Below are 13,759 nucleotides of genomic sequence, written 5' to 3' on the forward strand. Positions count from 1 at the left end.
TGAAGAGCACCCCCAGGACCCTCCAATAGTTATACCCTTGCCCACTTTGATTTGAATGTCTATTGAGATAAACATGAAACAAGGAGTAAGACTGGAAAAGGTTGATGCCTTTGTGTTCTGAGAACTTCTGACCTTGTTAGCAGTCACCTTCAATGAAATAAAACTAGCTGTTTTGAAGTCTAGGGTAGGGTGACATCAACTTGTTATCTTATAAATTGTGGTTAAATCATGGTTTGAGATTTCTGAAGATACTGATATCCACCTATAATTGTTCACAAGCATTGACTCTACATCTAAGTTATTAAAGTAGCTGTTCAGTGGTCAGTGTGTAATTTTCCAGCAAGAATGCATATCAAACTCCCACTAATTTTTGATCTAATGGGTGGACTTCTCCATTAATGGAAGGGGTTGCCACAAATTCAACATAACAGTCCTCTGGATATTCACATGGAGCAAGATCTAGTTCAAATATCAGCACACTTGCATTCTGGTTGGCTGTAAGCACACTTGCAGGCACATATAATGTGTTCTGTGGACCCACTACAGGCCAGTATCGACCCAGGTTGAAGCCATTGACGAAGGCTTGGCCTTTGTTCCAGCCTGGCAGTTGAAGATATGTGTCAGATGAAGAATTTACGGGAAATTCACCATAGTAAAAGGATGGAGCATATTCATAATCTGAATTAAACATATCTCTTTGCTTCTTGTTGTCATCAGATTTGATACAGAGCTCATAAGAATCTGAAAACAGATTGTCCAAATTTATAGCATACATCTGCCAATGTATGAGTACCGTTCCATTCAAAGTAACATTACCAATGATTCCCTTAGGATCAGCAATTCCATTATTACTGCGACCCATGTTCTCTACAAGAATGTCTAGCTGCAGAAAGTTTCCAATTTTAACAGAGGCTGAGAGTTCATTTTGATCACGGAATAATGTGGCTTGACGGACCCTTCCAATGTAAATTATTGCCCTGTCATGCAGTTGGCCACTGATTTCCAAGACAGCAGTACCAGACTCATAAAATGATTCTGGAATTTGTGTTCTGTACAGAATAAATCCATAATTTTGTCCAATCTGTTCCATGGATAAAGGAATTGATGAATACACAGGGCCAGAGGGGGCAAGCTTTGATAAAACTTCAAGTAAAGTTGACTGAAGAGTCATCTGGACTTTTCCATAAGCAAACTTTGTTGTGTTAGCAGGGATTGGGCCAACTGGAATCATCTCATACTTGGCAATTGTCTGCAATAGGATACTGAACTTTGTTGATGTGTCACCGGCCTCTGTCAAAGGAGCATCATAATCATAGCTAGTTATACTTGGTAAAAAGTCTTTGGGCTTGGCTCCATTCATAAAACCAAAGTTTGTGCCCCCCTCGTACATGTAAAAGTTAACTGAAGCGTTCATAGACAGGATCTTGTCAAGAGTTTTCGCCACATCTGTTGCATCTCTTGTTTGGTGAGGAATACTCCAGCGGTCAAGCCAACCTGGGTAAAACTCAGTGTTAACCAATGGTCCTTTGGGGGAGAATTTGCGCATAACTGCGAATGCTTTTTCCGGGTCTGTGCTGTCTCCAAAATCTACCGTGGCGTACAGTGTTGGCAGAGTACCGCACTGAAGGTCAGCCTCCGAATCACCATCGACTGTGAAAAGAATTACATCACTACCAAGGTATTCGCGGAAAAGCTGCTGCAGAAATTGCATGTAATTGTGATCACAAGCGACGAAAGAACCATACTCATTTTCAACTTGAACCGAAATGATAGGTCCGCCATTTGCATACAAGAGAGGTTTTAGCTTCGGCAAAAGAACGCCCATCCAGGACTGGACATAGCTTATGTACTGAGGATTCTCCGTAGATCGTAAACTCATTGATATGTTCGACTTCAACAACCAAGGTGGAAACCCTCCAAACTCCCATTCGGCACAGATGTATGGACCAGCTCTTACGATTACAAGGAGTCCAAGGCTGTTTGCAAGCTCAATAAAACTCACAATATCTGCGTCTCCATCAAAGTTGTACTGCCCATGAACTGGTTCGTGAATGTTCCAAGCAACGTAAGTCTGAACAGCGTTCAGACCGCCTGCCTTCATCTTCATGAGTCGATCTTTCCAGTAGAAACTCGGAACACGAAAGTAATGAAGGCTTCCGGATATGTAACGAAATGGCTCTCCATCTTTTAGAAAACAATTGTTATCGAAATCGATGACAAAAGATCGTGGCTCAGAGCAATGTAAAGTGCAATAAAAAGCAGCGAAAAGAAGCGACAACCTTGCCAAAGTGTGGGACGCCATTGTCAAAATCGCAAATGAAAGGCTTGTGAAAATCATGTGACATACCGCTAGACAGCTGGAGCTGATGTACATGAAGGTGAAGACCCCAGGTATGTCACGCAATCAGAGTTGATCAACCAAATGAGCGAGACTCTGGGAACCGGAAAGCACACTCCGACATCCGTCAGAAGGAGGTCATCTCGGGTAGATTTCCGATTACGAAATTCGCTCATGACTTCGTATTAGGCGTAAGATATTTGCATTTTTTTCCGTTGCTAACCTATATTACAGACTCCAATAAATTTTTGCGATGCCTCCTTTTCACGGATGGCCGATTACAACTACAACATAGTAACACCTCCACGAAATCTGTCAAAAGGAGGATGTTACAACACCAGAGGTCATCTCGGGTAGATTTCTGATGACGAAATCCGAGCTCGCCCGATGTTGTCATGAAGGCCCTATTTCGCATTTTAGAGCCGCAAAATAGAGTAGAAAGGAACACTTACTTCGTTTTCGCTCATGACTTTGTATTAGCGTTAAGATATTTGCATTTTTTTCCGTTGCTAACCCATATGACAGATTCCACAAAATACATTTGACGCCTCCTTTTCACGGATGGCCGATCACAACTACAACGTAATGACATCTTCACGAAATCTGTCAAAAGGAGGATTTTAAAACACCGGAAATCTTCTGGATTTCTGATGAAATAAATTTAACGCAGTTACGTTCAGAGTTTAAGCGATATATTTTTATTTCTAATATGGTAATTGATAAAAAATTGTACATTACCTCGATTGGACGGATATTAAGGTTGACTATAATGTAGCAGGCGATATTACTTTTGTCGACAAGGATAATCCGTGACTTGTCTCACCTATTACATTTTCTCTATCTGCGTTGTGCCATGATCATCATTGAAAATATTCTACGATAATATTTTTTACAATATTTAGATCAGGATTTTCAATTCTAAACGCAAGAGCGTACTTAGGGAAAGATCTATAGGAAACAGTTTCTCATGAATACATTTTAAAAATTCTTTTAGCTGACTTCTACATAGATAAAAAATTACTACACATATATATTTCACTTCGACGATTATCTTAATAAACAATTAATGGGAAGTTCTGAGATACAGTTTTTAATACTACATGTTAAATTAATGGTTATTTTTCTCTTCCTGCTTAAGGGCTCTTTCGCAGTTTGGACAATGCCAGTTTGCACTTGAATCTTCCAAAATAATTGTTGAAATGCATTTCCTGTGAAAAAACTCCTTGCAGCTACAACATTTCACACAACGAGAAGGAGACTTCGAGTCTGACTCTTCCCTCGGCATTCTACACTCGCACATTACACACAGACCTCTTGAACAAAAAGTGGCCTCCTGTCTCGACACTCGGGTACTTTAGAGAGGGGAAAGGGGTCGAATGATCCACTCTCCAGGCTCTTTAAAAGATGTTGTCTTATCAGCTTCCTGTCAAATGTCAGATTAGAAGGATTGTGGCCATGTAGTAGCGAAACCAGAAAAGCAATAGCATAAACTCCACAGTCATCGGAATTGTTCTGGTGTTGCACATTTGGTACAATGACCTTAAAACTAGTTCCTTCCTCGTATATAATTGATGCAATCTGTTTCTGCACGAGGGCTGCAATTCTTCCCGAAAACAGGCTGTCGTACAGATAAACTACAGAAGGAGTGTAGCATCCTACAGTAGATACCAACACCCAATGATGGCTGCCAGTATTCAGGATTTGTGAAAATTGGCCTTTTTGAACAGAAAAATTAAAAAGAGGCCCCAAAGTTGTATTTTCCAATCCTCTTGCGTGAGGGAACTGTTCCCTCAGAACAGACTGAGCTGCACCTACAATATGATCGGTGAGCCAGTCTCCAGTTTAAATGGTGCTAATGTCCTGTTCCGAGAGATGGAATTTACCGGCCTTTGAGGCGCTTCTGTGAGAGGTCTTTACAAATTCTACTTCATCATCTTTTTTGTTTTGCTGGGCCAGGTTTGTGTTCGATGTCGCGTTTACTGTAAGGATGATGCATGTGTTTGCAGTGCTGGTTGTGCTCGAGGTTGTGTTAATGGAGGAGATGGTGTTTGCGTTTGCGGTGCTGGTGATGCATGTGGTCGTGTTTGGTGTGTAAGGGGTGCTTGCCTTTACAGTTTGATTGGCGTTTGAATTTGAACCATTAGAGTTATTCACGTTCACACAGCGGTTTATGTTTACTTGAGCCTCGGCGCTTGAGTTGGCATTCTTGATGTGTGCGAGTTTCGGCTGTTTGGCAGGCTGGCGTTCTATATCGTTTAAGCTGACGTTATACCCCCTTTTCATGTTGTTTGCTCTTTCCCCTACACGTCCAGTGAAAAGATTTTTCTTCTGAGATACTGGCAGCCTTTTATAGTCTACTTTCTTTTTTTTCATCCTGCGCGAATTCTTTTTCATAGTAGACTTCAGGAGAGGAGCTTCCAGAATGATACCGTCCTCCTTGGCGGCTGTTTTCTGCAGAAGGTCGAGACACTCTTCAAGCTTTTCCTGAACTTGCCGTAAACTCCCACCAACTTCCCACGCCTCTGCAGTGTAGGTCAGGTTTTTTATCTGACCCAATAGTTCACGACATTTTGCAGCATGGGTTCGGGGTCGTAAAGTCGATTGAGGTATATTTTCAAACTGCGACGATTGCTTCTGAAGATCGTGAACCTCGTCATGCACACATGGAGGTGAGTCGACTACTTTCCCATCGGCAATACCATCGCCTTCTTCCTTTTCACCAGCTAAGAGCACATCTCTATCGACACTGAAGAATGGGGAATCTCGATATTCTTTTGGAAGTCTATCGAACGACCATGACGGGACGTGCTGGAATACGGCAAAAAAATGTTTGCATGGCAGCCGTTGCCTCTACCAATCAAAGCACTCACAGCTTGGCTGCTTGGTCCCAAACATGACTTTGTACATCTTCTTCTCTTCGAGGCTACTTTGGCTTTTCACCAAAAACTCGCCATTCTCCATGTCAATAACTGTGACATTGCTACTTGGGATAGACTCCGCAAGAGATAGCCTGTCCATGGAATGTTTTATGATGTGGTGCGGTCGTTCTCTTAAATAGGAGGGGATGGCAGAGTTATAGCGTCGAAAACTCGCTTGAAGTTTTGTATTCAATTCCACATACCTGAGACACAAAAAGCCCATGAGAATGTTCCTTTTTACTCCATGGTAATGGTATTTGTATCACGCCTTTACAGACTGTCTCGCCTTCCACTTAGTCACTCTCTCATATTGAAAAATAACTTTCTTTTCCCTTTCTTTCATTAGACTATTTAACTGTCCGTTAAAATTTATTAAAACAATAAAACATCTTTCTATTCATTCATTTATTCATTCATTACTAAATTTTCGGGCATTTCACACTGAAACCGAGACGTTCTATACCAAAGTGTACAAATAAACACAAAATGTTCCAAATATAGACAGCATGTGACTGGACACGGAAAGCAGGAATTACTTACTTGAGATACTTGTCAGGAAGGAACTCATCTATTAGCACTGAGAGCATCCCACTCAAGGTTCTTTGTTTGATTCCTGCTAGGTAATCATACTTGAAAGCCTTATTCTGCCTTTCAACGCCATTGTTGGTGTTGATAGTTGTAAGGAAGCGGTCTTTTCTGAACGCCCATACCCATTTCTATAAAAGAATTAAAAATTAGCTTTTCCAGCATGAAATTCAAGAAAATATGATGGTAAGTATGCATATACCTTATGTTGAGGCAGCCATGTCTTTGTGATATAGTTACTTAAGTTGGTATTTGTCCTCCATTCTTCGCTATCCTGGAGGACGCTCAATCTATGCCGATACTCTTCTTCCGTGCGGGCCTTAGCTATCGCTCGCAGCTTTGCAAGGACTTTTTGTTTTTCGTTCAATAGGCCATTGCTGGACTTTGAAAGCCACCTTTCCCATGCCTGCTCACGATGAAAGTCGCAGATGTAGATCGCACTCTCTATTTTGTCATTGGAAAAAAAGGATAAAATGAATGAAGTTACTTTCCATGAAAGAATCAAACTGGCACCAGCTTAACATTCGTTGACGAATGTTAATAATTATTTAGAGGGAGAAACAGTAACAAAATACTCTTCCACCTGTCGAGAATTTTATTGTAAACGTGATCATGGGAGTTGATTTTTGTCGTGTACTTTGTTTGTTTCAGAATCAAGACGTTCATTAGACGTATTAGATTTTAGAAGATGGTGACTGTGCTCGCATCTTTCTTTTATAAAACCATAAATGGTCATAAATTACGAATCCATAGATATTTATTTCGCAGTGTGACACTTCTCTAAGAAAGAATCTTAATACCTGGAAATAACTTGCCAATTGCAGACATCTCCTCTTCTGAGAAATCCACCATAAAATATGAGGGGTTCCAGGTGGGGTTCCAAGACTTAATTATCGAGAGGGCTTCATAAATGGAATCTGACGTTTCGCTTTGGATGACGAAACAGCCTACAATTTGATAATCGACGTTGGTCTTCACAACTACAAAGAAAAGAGGGAGGCTGTACTTCGTGGTCTTATAAGTAGCGTCTAGCATACTTATTTCATTTCCATAGCGTTCTAAAAGCCGTCGTTGATCTTTCGTCTGGTGTGCAAATAGGAGCCCTTTAGTTGGCGTCTTCAATATGATATCTTCATCATCCTCCTCACCATCGCTACGACTGCTATCATCATCATCCCCATTTCGTTCCTCTCCCTGTTCGTTGTAAGTTACATAGGGCTGGAACGCAAAATAATCCTCAGGAGAAATCTCCCTCCAAAGCTTCACCTTTTCCTGAAGATCCTCCTGGACAATTTTCGAGAACCTTTCTTTGACTAAGGATTTGTACATGTGACTTCTAATCGTAACTTTGGAGGGATAAAAGCGTCTGTTGGTCTTCAATGGCGCTTTTTTCCCTCGATATAATTCTCTTTGCACAAAGATCTTTAAATGTCGGCGTATCTCTTTCTCTGATCTTGCTCCTGCACATACGAGTTCTTGTATTTTTGCCACGAGCCTCTCATCTATGCGCTGAAACAGACCTCCTGCCTAAATTCAAAATTAACAAAGAAATGAATGAATCAGAAATCAAGCGTAAAAAAAAGTAAATAATGAGATTAAGAAAATCGAAAAATAATTCTTACGTACACGACTAAATGCGGTTTTTGACCCACTCATTTCTATGAGAAGGACCAGTTACGTAGCCCGCAACAAAAACTGTGACGACGGTAACTGGGTATTTAATTGTAAGAGCTTACTTCTCCAGTTGGGTGCACGGTGTGTTCATCGACTGAGGGAAAATGGATGTTAATCCACCTTTCAGTTTTTGTCGTTCCAGCATCTATGGCGTTGCGCAGCTTTTTGGAATGACTCTTACAGCGCCACTCCGTCTTTTACGAGATCTAGAGGTCAAAGGGAGGAACACAAATTGACGTTTTTGTGATGTCATTTATAGGTCGGCGTTTTCCTTGTTTTAATTACATTTTGCAATTTCTTTATTCCGACTTACCTTGTACTCCGGAAATTTGATGATTTCTCTCATGTGCACTTGAGCGGGACAGTTGAGTTTTCTTGATTCTTGTAAAAGCTTACCAGCTCCATTTCTTCGATAGGCGTGGTCACCGGCCTATGTTTTTGGAAAAAAGAAGTCTTCTTGTTAATGAAAACTTTTGAAGCAGCGATATAACACCACGTTTCCACTGAAACTTTCTTCCATGTTGGACATTGAAATATCCTATCCTATCGAGTCCTCTTTTCAGATCATTTACTCTCTTATCTTTATGCAAGGAGGAGGAAACTCAAGGCTACTTGATCTTGACCTTTAGTTATTAATCAACGCAAAATAAAAAATCTGCAAAATCATTTAAATACAAATACTTTCAACGTACCGCTTGGTTTTTCCTTTTCCCGCTTAGATGTCTATCTACACCATGTTGACAATCGTATACCTTGTGATTTACCACGACAAATGGGACGTGATCAAATGGCAGACGACTATCCTCCCATAATACCTTGTGTTTTTTAGCTGCCAAGTCTATGTTACAAAACAAATTTTTACAAATTTGAGAAGCATACTCAACTTGTCACCCTTCCTTTAGACGATAATGTGTCAAAAAGGATCATGACATCGATAATGATACCTAGTTACCTGTCACTTACGAGCATGCATAGGGCCCGTCAAATAAGTGAGATATCGTTGTTACAGTCAACTCTCATCTACCGCTCACCATCCCCCCTAAGTGCCTTTAGATCAAATCCCCCTACTTTATTCAAATGTCTACCAAGAAGCATCAAGCCCAGGATATTACATGACGGAAAAAATACAATCGTATATGACAAGAAGATTGGCCTCTCACCTGTGTTTCCAAAACCTTTGTCAGTTGACTTGCTACAACAGAATTTGGTGACGGTGGCAGTTTCATATTCTCGAAGAATGAACTCTGCTGACCTGACATCCTTCACCAGACCTGACCTTTCAGACAACTTTCTCTCAAACAATGAGCTCACTTCTTGACAAGTTAATTTACGTGCCATCATAGAATTGGAAATTTTGTTCAGAAAGCGAAATTATCGATTGGAATACGGCCGAACGCTGAATACGAATTGAGTGAGCAAACAGATACTTTGATATCTCGCACGATAACAAATTTCCCGCCTTTGCGAGTTTGGACCATTCAATTGTCTGGGAGTTAATCGACCGTATCATTTATCTTTCCTCTCCATTTCCGGTGTTTTAAAATCCTCCTTTTGACAGATTTCGTGGAGGTGTTACTATGTTGTAGTTGTAATCGGCCATCCGTGAAAAGGAGGCATCGCAAAAATTTTGTGGAGTCTGTAATAAAGGTAAGCAACGAAAAAAAAAAAAAGCAATATCTTACGCCTAATACGAAGTCATGAGCGAAAACGAAGCACGAGTTCGTTTCTACTCTGTTTTGCGGGTCTAATATGCTAAATAGGGTCTTCATCACGAAGACAACATCGGGCGAGCTCGGATTTCGTAATCGGAAATCTACCCGAGATGACCTCCTTCTGACGGATGTCGGAGTGTGCTTTCCCTGGGAACCAGCGGGCTGCAGGGGAACGAGGTCGTGAGAACTGTGACAAAACCGGTCTCGATGGGGGTTAGCAGTTGCGCGTAAAAATTGGCTAATTTTAAATGATGGTCATCAAAATGTGAACCGTCAAAAAATGTAGGTGACAACTAAGGGATGATATTAACTGTTAGCGGTAGAGTGTTTAAAATTTTAAACTAATAGCAGGAGCCCATCATGCCATTAGTCGTAAATGCCATCACCCCATCGAGACCCTCTTAAGGAAGGGGGTTTACCTGAATTCCAAATTCCAAGCTGAGAAAATATCTGATTTGTCGGCTAAAACATGGATAGTACAAAAATAAATAAATAAATAAATAAAAAATTAAAAAAAAAACCCTGGCTTTAAAAATTACCGTATATCATATAATCAGATTTCTGACTCGGATTGGTTGTATCTTCGCTTCAATAGTAGTAGAAATACATTCTTTCTCAGCCGCCGTAAGTCTGACAAGGTTGTTTTACTTTGGGTTTTAAACTGGCTTTTTTTTCCCTCTGGTGAAAAATTTCGTTTTTAGCTAAAGGATATACATCACCGACGATCAACTCATATACGAAGGATTTCATTTATTTGTTATTTGTTTATCAATTATCATTCACTTTCTCCTCACCTTGCCACTTTGATCGCAATGTGTTTGAAAATTTTTCTTGTTCTGATTAAGTTTCCCTAGAGACCAGCCGCAAGCGTACATCAAGAGTTAAAGACGAAGGCTTAGAACTGGAAAAAAAATTGAAAATGTATCCGGGCTGAAAGTCGACGAGGACGTATTTTCAGCCATTGTAAATTATTCATAGTGTACACGTCCGAGGAAACATTTTCCCGTTTCCGCCTTAACCAAACTCAACTGGATACTTGGGATCGACTTATACCAGCCAATGCCATGCTCCGTCTTTAGCTTTCATTTCAAAAAGTAAAATTGAGAAGAAAATTACTTCCTGATCTGCCATATGAATATTTAGAACTGTCAGAAACTTTAATGAAGTATTCAAATTACTTTTCTTCAAGAAGCAGCCTCTTCTAACTTTTTAAAATTCCCACAGATATGGATATTTCAAAATAAACAAATCACGCTTCTTCATATTTCAAAAGAGTTGACATATTTGACTTGAGTTGAATTTGATTCGTCCTGCGTGTAACACGGTCAATAAATTTGAACTGCGCTTCTTCTTCTATTTATTGATTACACGGTTTAATTAAATCATTTGCTGTTATAATGAAAATCAGCTGCCAACAGATTGTATACTCCCTTCAAAAACGATTATGCAAAAAAAAAGATTGCATCTGCCTTTTATTGCAAAAGAAATTAACACATCTAGTCAGACACTTCTGAAAAGCAAAGTCAGATATAAAAAGAGAGGTAGATTTCCGAAACTTTCTCAAGGAATTTAAGTGCTTTCCTTTCGCCACCAGTGGACCTGGACAATGAATATGAGCTGCCCGGAGGTACATCTCAGCAATGCAGCGTCTATTGTTTTATCACTGTGGTTCTTCTTATCTGGTTTAGCTGCTGTATTTGGAAATGCAGTTGTGTTGTGGTTGTTCTATAGAAACGAGTCTTTACGAACAATGTCCAACCGATTTTTAGCCTCGTTGTCTGTGGCAGACTTTTTAGTTGGACTTGTTATAGACCCTGTCTGGATCGTGATCAGATGTTTGATTCAGCCATCAGATACACACGGCATAATGTTCTACGTCATTGAAATGTTATGGATTCACACCACCACTGCTACGACATACAGCGTGTGTTGCGTCTCAATCGATCGGTTTATTGCGATACGGTTTCCTTTCCGTTATCAGCACATGGTAACCAAGAAAAGATGCTATGCCGTGATAAGTGCAGTGTGGTTAATCTCTTTGCTTGCTCCGTTCTCAAGGATCCTGGTAAAACATGGGGAATACATGATGAATGAAAACCTATTGTTGTGTTTGATCGTTACAGCTTTTGTGTTGCCTCTGTTTGTAATAACTTTTTGTTACGTGTTGATTTTCAAAACTGCCAGAAAACAATTTAGGAGAATCAGCTTAGGAGAAAATCTTCAGGACAAAAATATAAAATCTCGAGCAAAGGAAAATTTAAAAGCCATAAAAACAGTAGGCGTTGTTTTAAGTGTTTGCATCGCTTCTTGGCTGCCAAGTATGGTTTTTCTTGCGATTCAATACTATTATGCTTCAGAAAATCTTAAGTGCGCCGATGAAAAAGTATACTTCGCTGTATGGCCTTGGCTTGAGGCAATCGCTTTTACCTCGTCCGCAATTAATCCCTGGATATATTTTTTCAGGAGCGAAGACTTTCGCCAAGCTCTTCGCCGTAGCTTTCCTCGTTTGCCAAGTTTCTTATGAAAATTGAACCTCAGCCTGTACAAAGTGACATTCCAGATGAAGAGTTGAAGCTCTAAAGACCAAAATTACAAAAACAGAACATTTTTATGCTTTATAAAAAAAAAAAAAATCTGTCCGTCTTAGGACCTGATCATTAGCGTTTCCAGCACTCCACAGAGTTTTCTTTAACTTTGCGTTCTTATTGGTTCTTTGAAATGCATTTTCTTCCTTCTGATTGGTTGTTTTGACTACTCTCGTTTTTTTTTGTGTTTCACGACATTAAATCGAAATGCGTTCTCTCATCTAAACTCGTTTTGTTGTACGGAGTATCATAATTCAACTCAGGAGCTCTTTTTCTTTGGAACTTATCAATACAAAGAAAAGCCGAATAGAGCAAGGCAAATCAGAAAATAAACTTCGTTTAAACTTTTCTTGATTCGTTTGACGCGGAAAGTACTCCAGTTTGCCTCGACTTGATGTACTCGACTCAGTTTTTTTCCCACTTGCATCTAAATATGCAACATGTGAATAGAGCCATGATGCTCCAGGAGCTATGTCAGTCTTATACCCAGACTAATGTATATAGACTCGCTCAACAGTCTATCAATACACCAGCAGGTATCGCAATAAAGCAGCGATTTCTGCGCATATGAGCAATTTTGGCTCCTAAAATTGTTACAATAATCAGTAACAACTGTGTAATCTATTATTTACACCTTTGCGAGAGAAAAAAGAAATAAAAGCACTAGCTATCTTTATATCTTTTTATCTATGTCTTAGGATTTATCAACTGTATTGTAATTAATTAACCTGAGTCAAGATTTTAGATATTTTACATTTTCAAATGCATATACTTTACTGACTGACATGGCTCTGATAATACAACAATTGTTTCTTTTTTAGTAATTAACAAGTTCCTTTCCACTTTTACTTTATTCAATACATTCGGCATTACCTCCAGAACAGCATTTACTCCTAATGTTTTGGTTACAATACTTTGTCGTAAATGATCTCGCGACAAAACAATCACTCTTCAGGGTTCAACTTTCCTTTTTAACTCGTGAATTGCGCGCATGCGCAAGAGCGAGTTATAGATACGATGTGGGGAATGGCATTCGCTCGCTCGCTCGCTCGCTCGCTCGCTCGATTGGTCGATTCCTGTAAACTTTTTTTAGATTTTAGGCCTTTGAGTGCATTTTATAGTTTTTGGCGAGCAATAAACAGACGAAATGGCGACCTTTGTTGCTAAGAATAGTGGTGGGGTGAAAAAGAAGCCAATGATAATCTTAAAAGAGTTTTTTTTTTCGTTTTAGTTTCAATAAGCGGCGCCAGCGACTGGCAGGCATGCAAGGATTCACACTGAAATAACAGAACAACCTTCGTTTTTCATAAAATTGTAATTTACAATCCTTGAACTTGAAAACAATCCGAAGATTCATTGAAAATATCACTTACTGCGAAGCGCTCGGAGTTTACAGATGTTCAAAAGCTTTTTCTGTTATAGCTTGAGATTGAGGACAAAATTGATCATTACGTTTCGTCGCGTGTGTTTTTCCTGTGAGAAGCAACAAAAGATGCCGGCGACTGACGAAATAACAAGTTAACACGAAAATCAGATAACACCTAAACAAACAATTTTAGCTACCGATTTTCAGTGAATTTTTAAAGAACAATTTTCTTTTAAGTTTCAAGACAATTTGAAGATTCAACATACAAACAACGTACTAAAATGCGAAAGTTACACACCACAAAATTGATAAATAGGCCTGAAATGAAATTCTATCTTGTTATTGATCATACGTTGCCTAGCACGTGACCTAAATCTACCCAGGCGGAGATCCAAAATGACGGTGGCAGGCTTGGCTTAGTTATATCACTCAAAACTCGTTCCCGTTTGTCTCATTTGATAAAGAGGGAATCGTTAATGTTTTCATTAAGACAGTATTGCCTTGATTTTCTAATATTTACAACGAAAGACAGTAAATTTCACTTTTCACCCACATTTACTTCCAACCTTTTCTTTTGAACC

General features: G+C 39.6%; 1 protein-coding gene and 1 pseudogene across 1 annotated transcript; one reads left to right on the plus strand and one right to left on the minus strand.

Moving 5' to 3' along the window:
• Positions 1 to 252: 252 nt before the first annotated feature.
• Positions 253 to 2,337, minus strand: LOC131784401 (beta-galactosidase pseudogene; annotated as a pseudogene).
• Positions 2,338 to 10,833: 8,496 nt separating this feature from the next.
• LOC131784350 (beta-1 adrenergic receptor-like) lies at positions 10,834 to 11,751 on the plus strand. Its single transcript, XM_059101151.2, has one exon. It carries the CDS (start codon positions 10,834 to 10,836, stop codon positions 11,749 to 11,751), a length of 918 nt encoding a protein of 305 aa, XP_058957134.2.
• Positions 11,752 to 13,759: the final 2,008 nt, after the last annotated feature.

The sequence above is a fragment of the Pocillopora verrucosa genome, chromosome 14 (genome assembly GCF_036669915.1).
Source record: "Pocillopora verrucosa isolate sample1 chromosome 14, ASM3666991v2, whole genome shotgun sequence".
Taxonomy (NCBI): Eukaryota; Metazoa; Cnidaria; class Anthozoa; order Scleractinia; family Pocilloporidae; genus Pocillopora; species Pocillopora verrucosa.

What these genes read in the sequence shown, in the direction of transcription:
- LOC131784350 (XM_059101151.2), top strand. Translation starts at nt 10,834, where the DNA reads ATGAATATGAGCTGCCCGGAGGTACATCTCAGCAATGCAGCGTCTATT.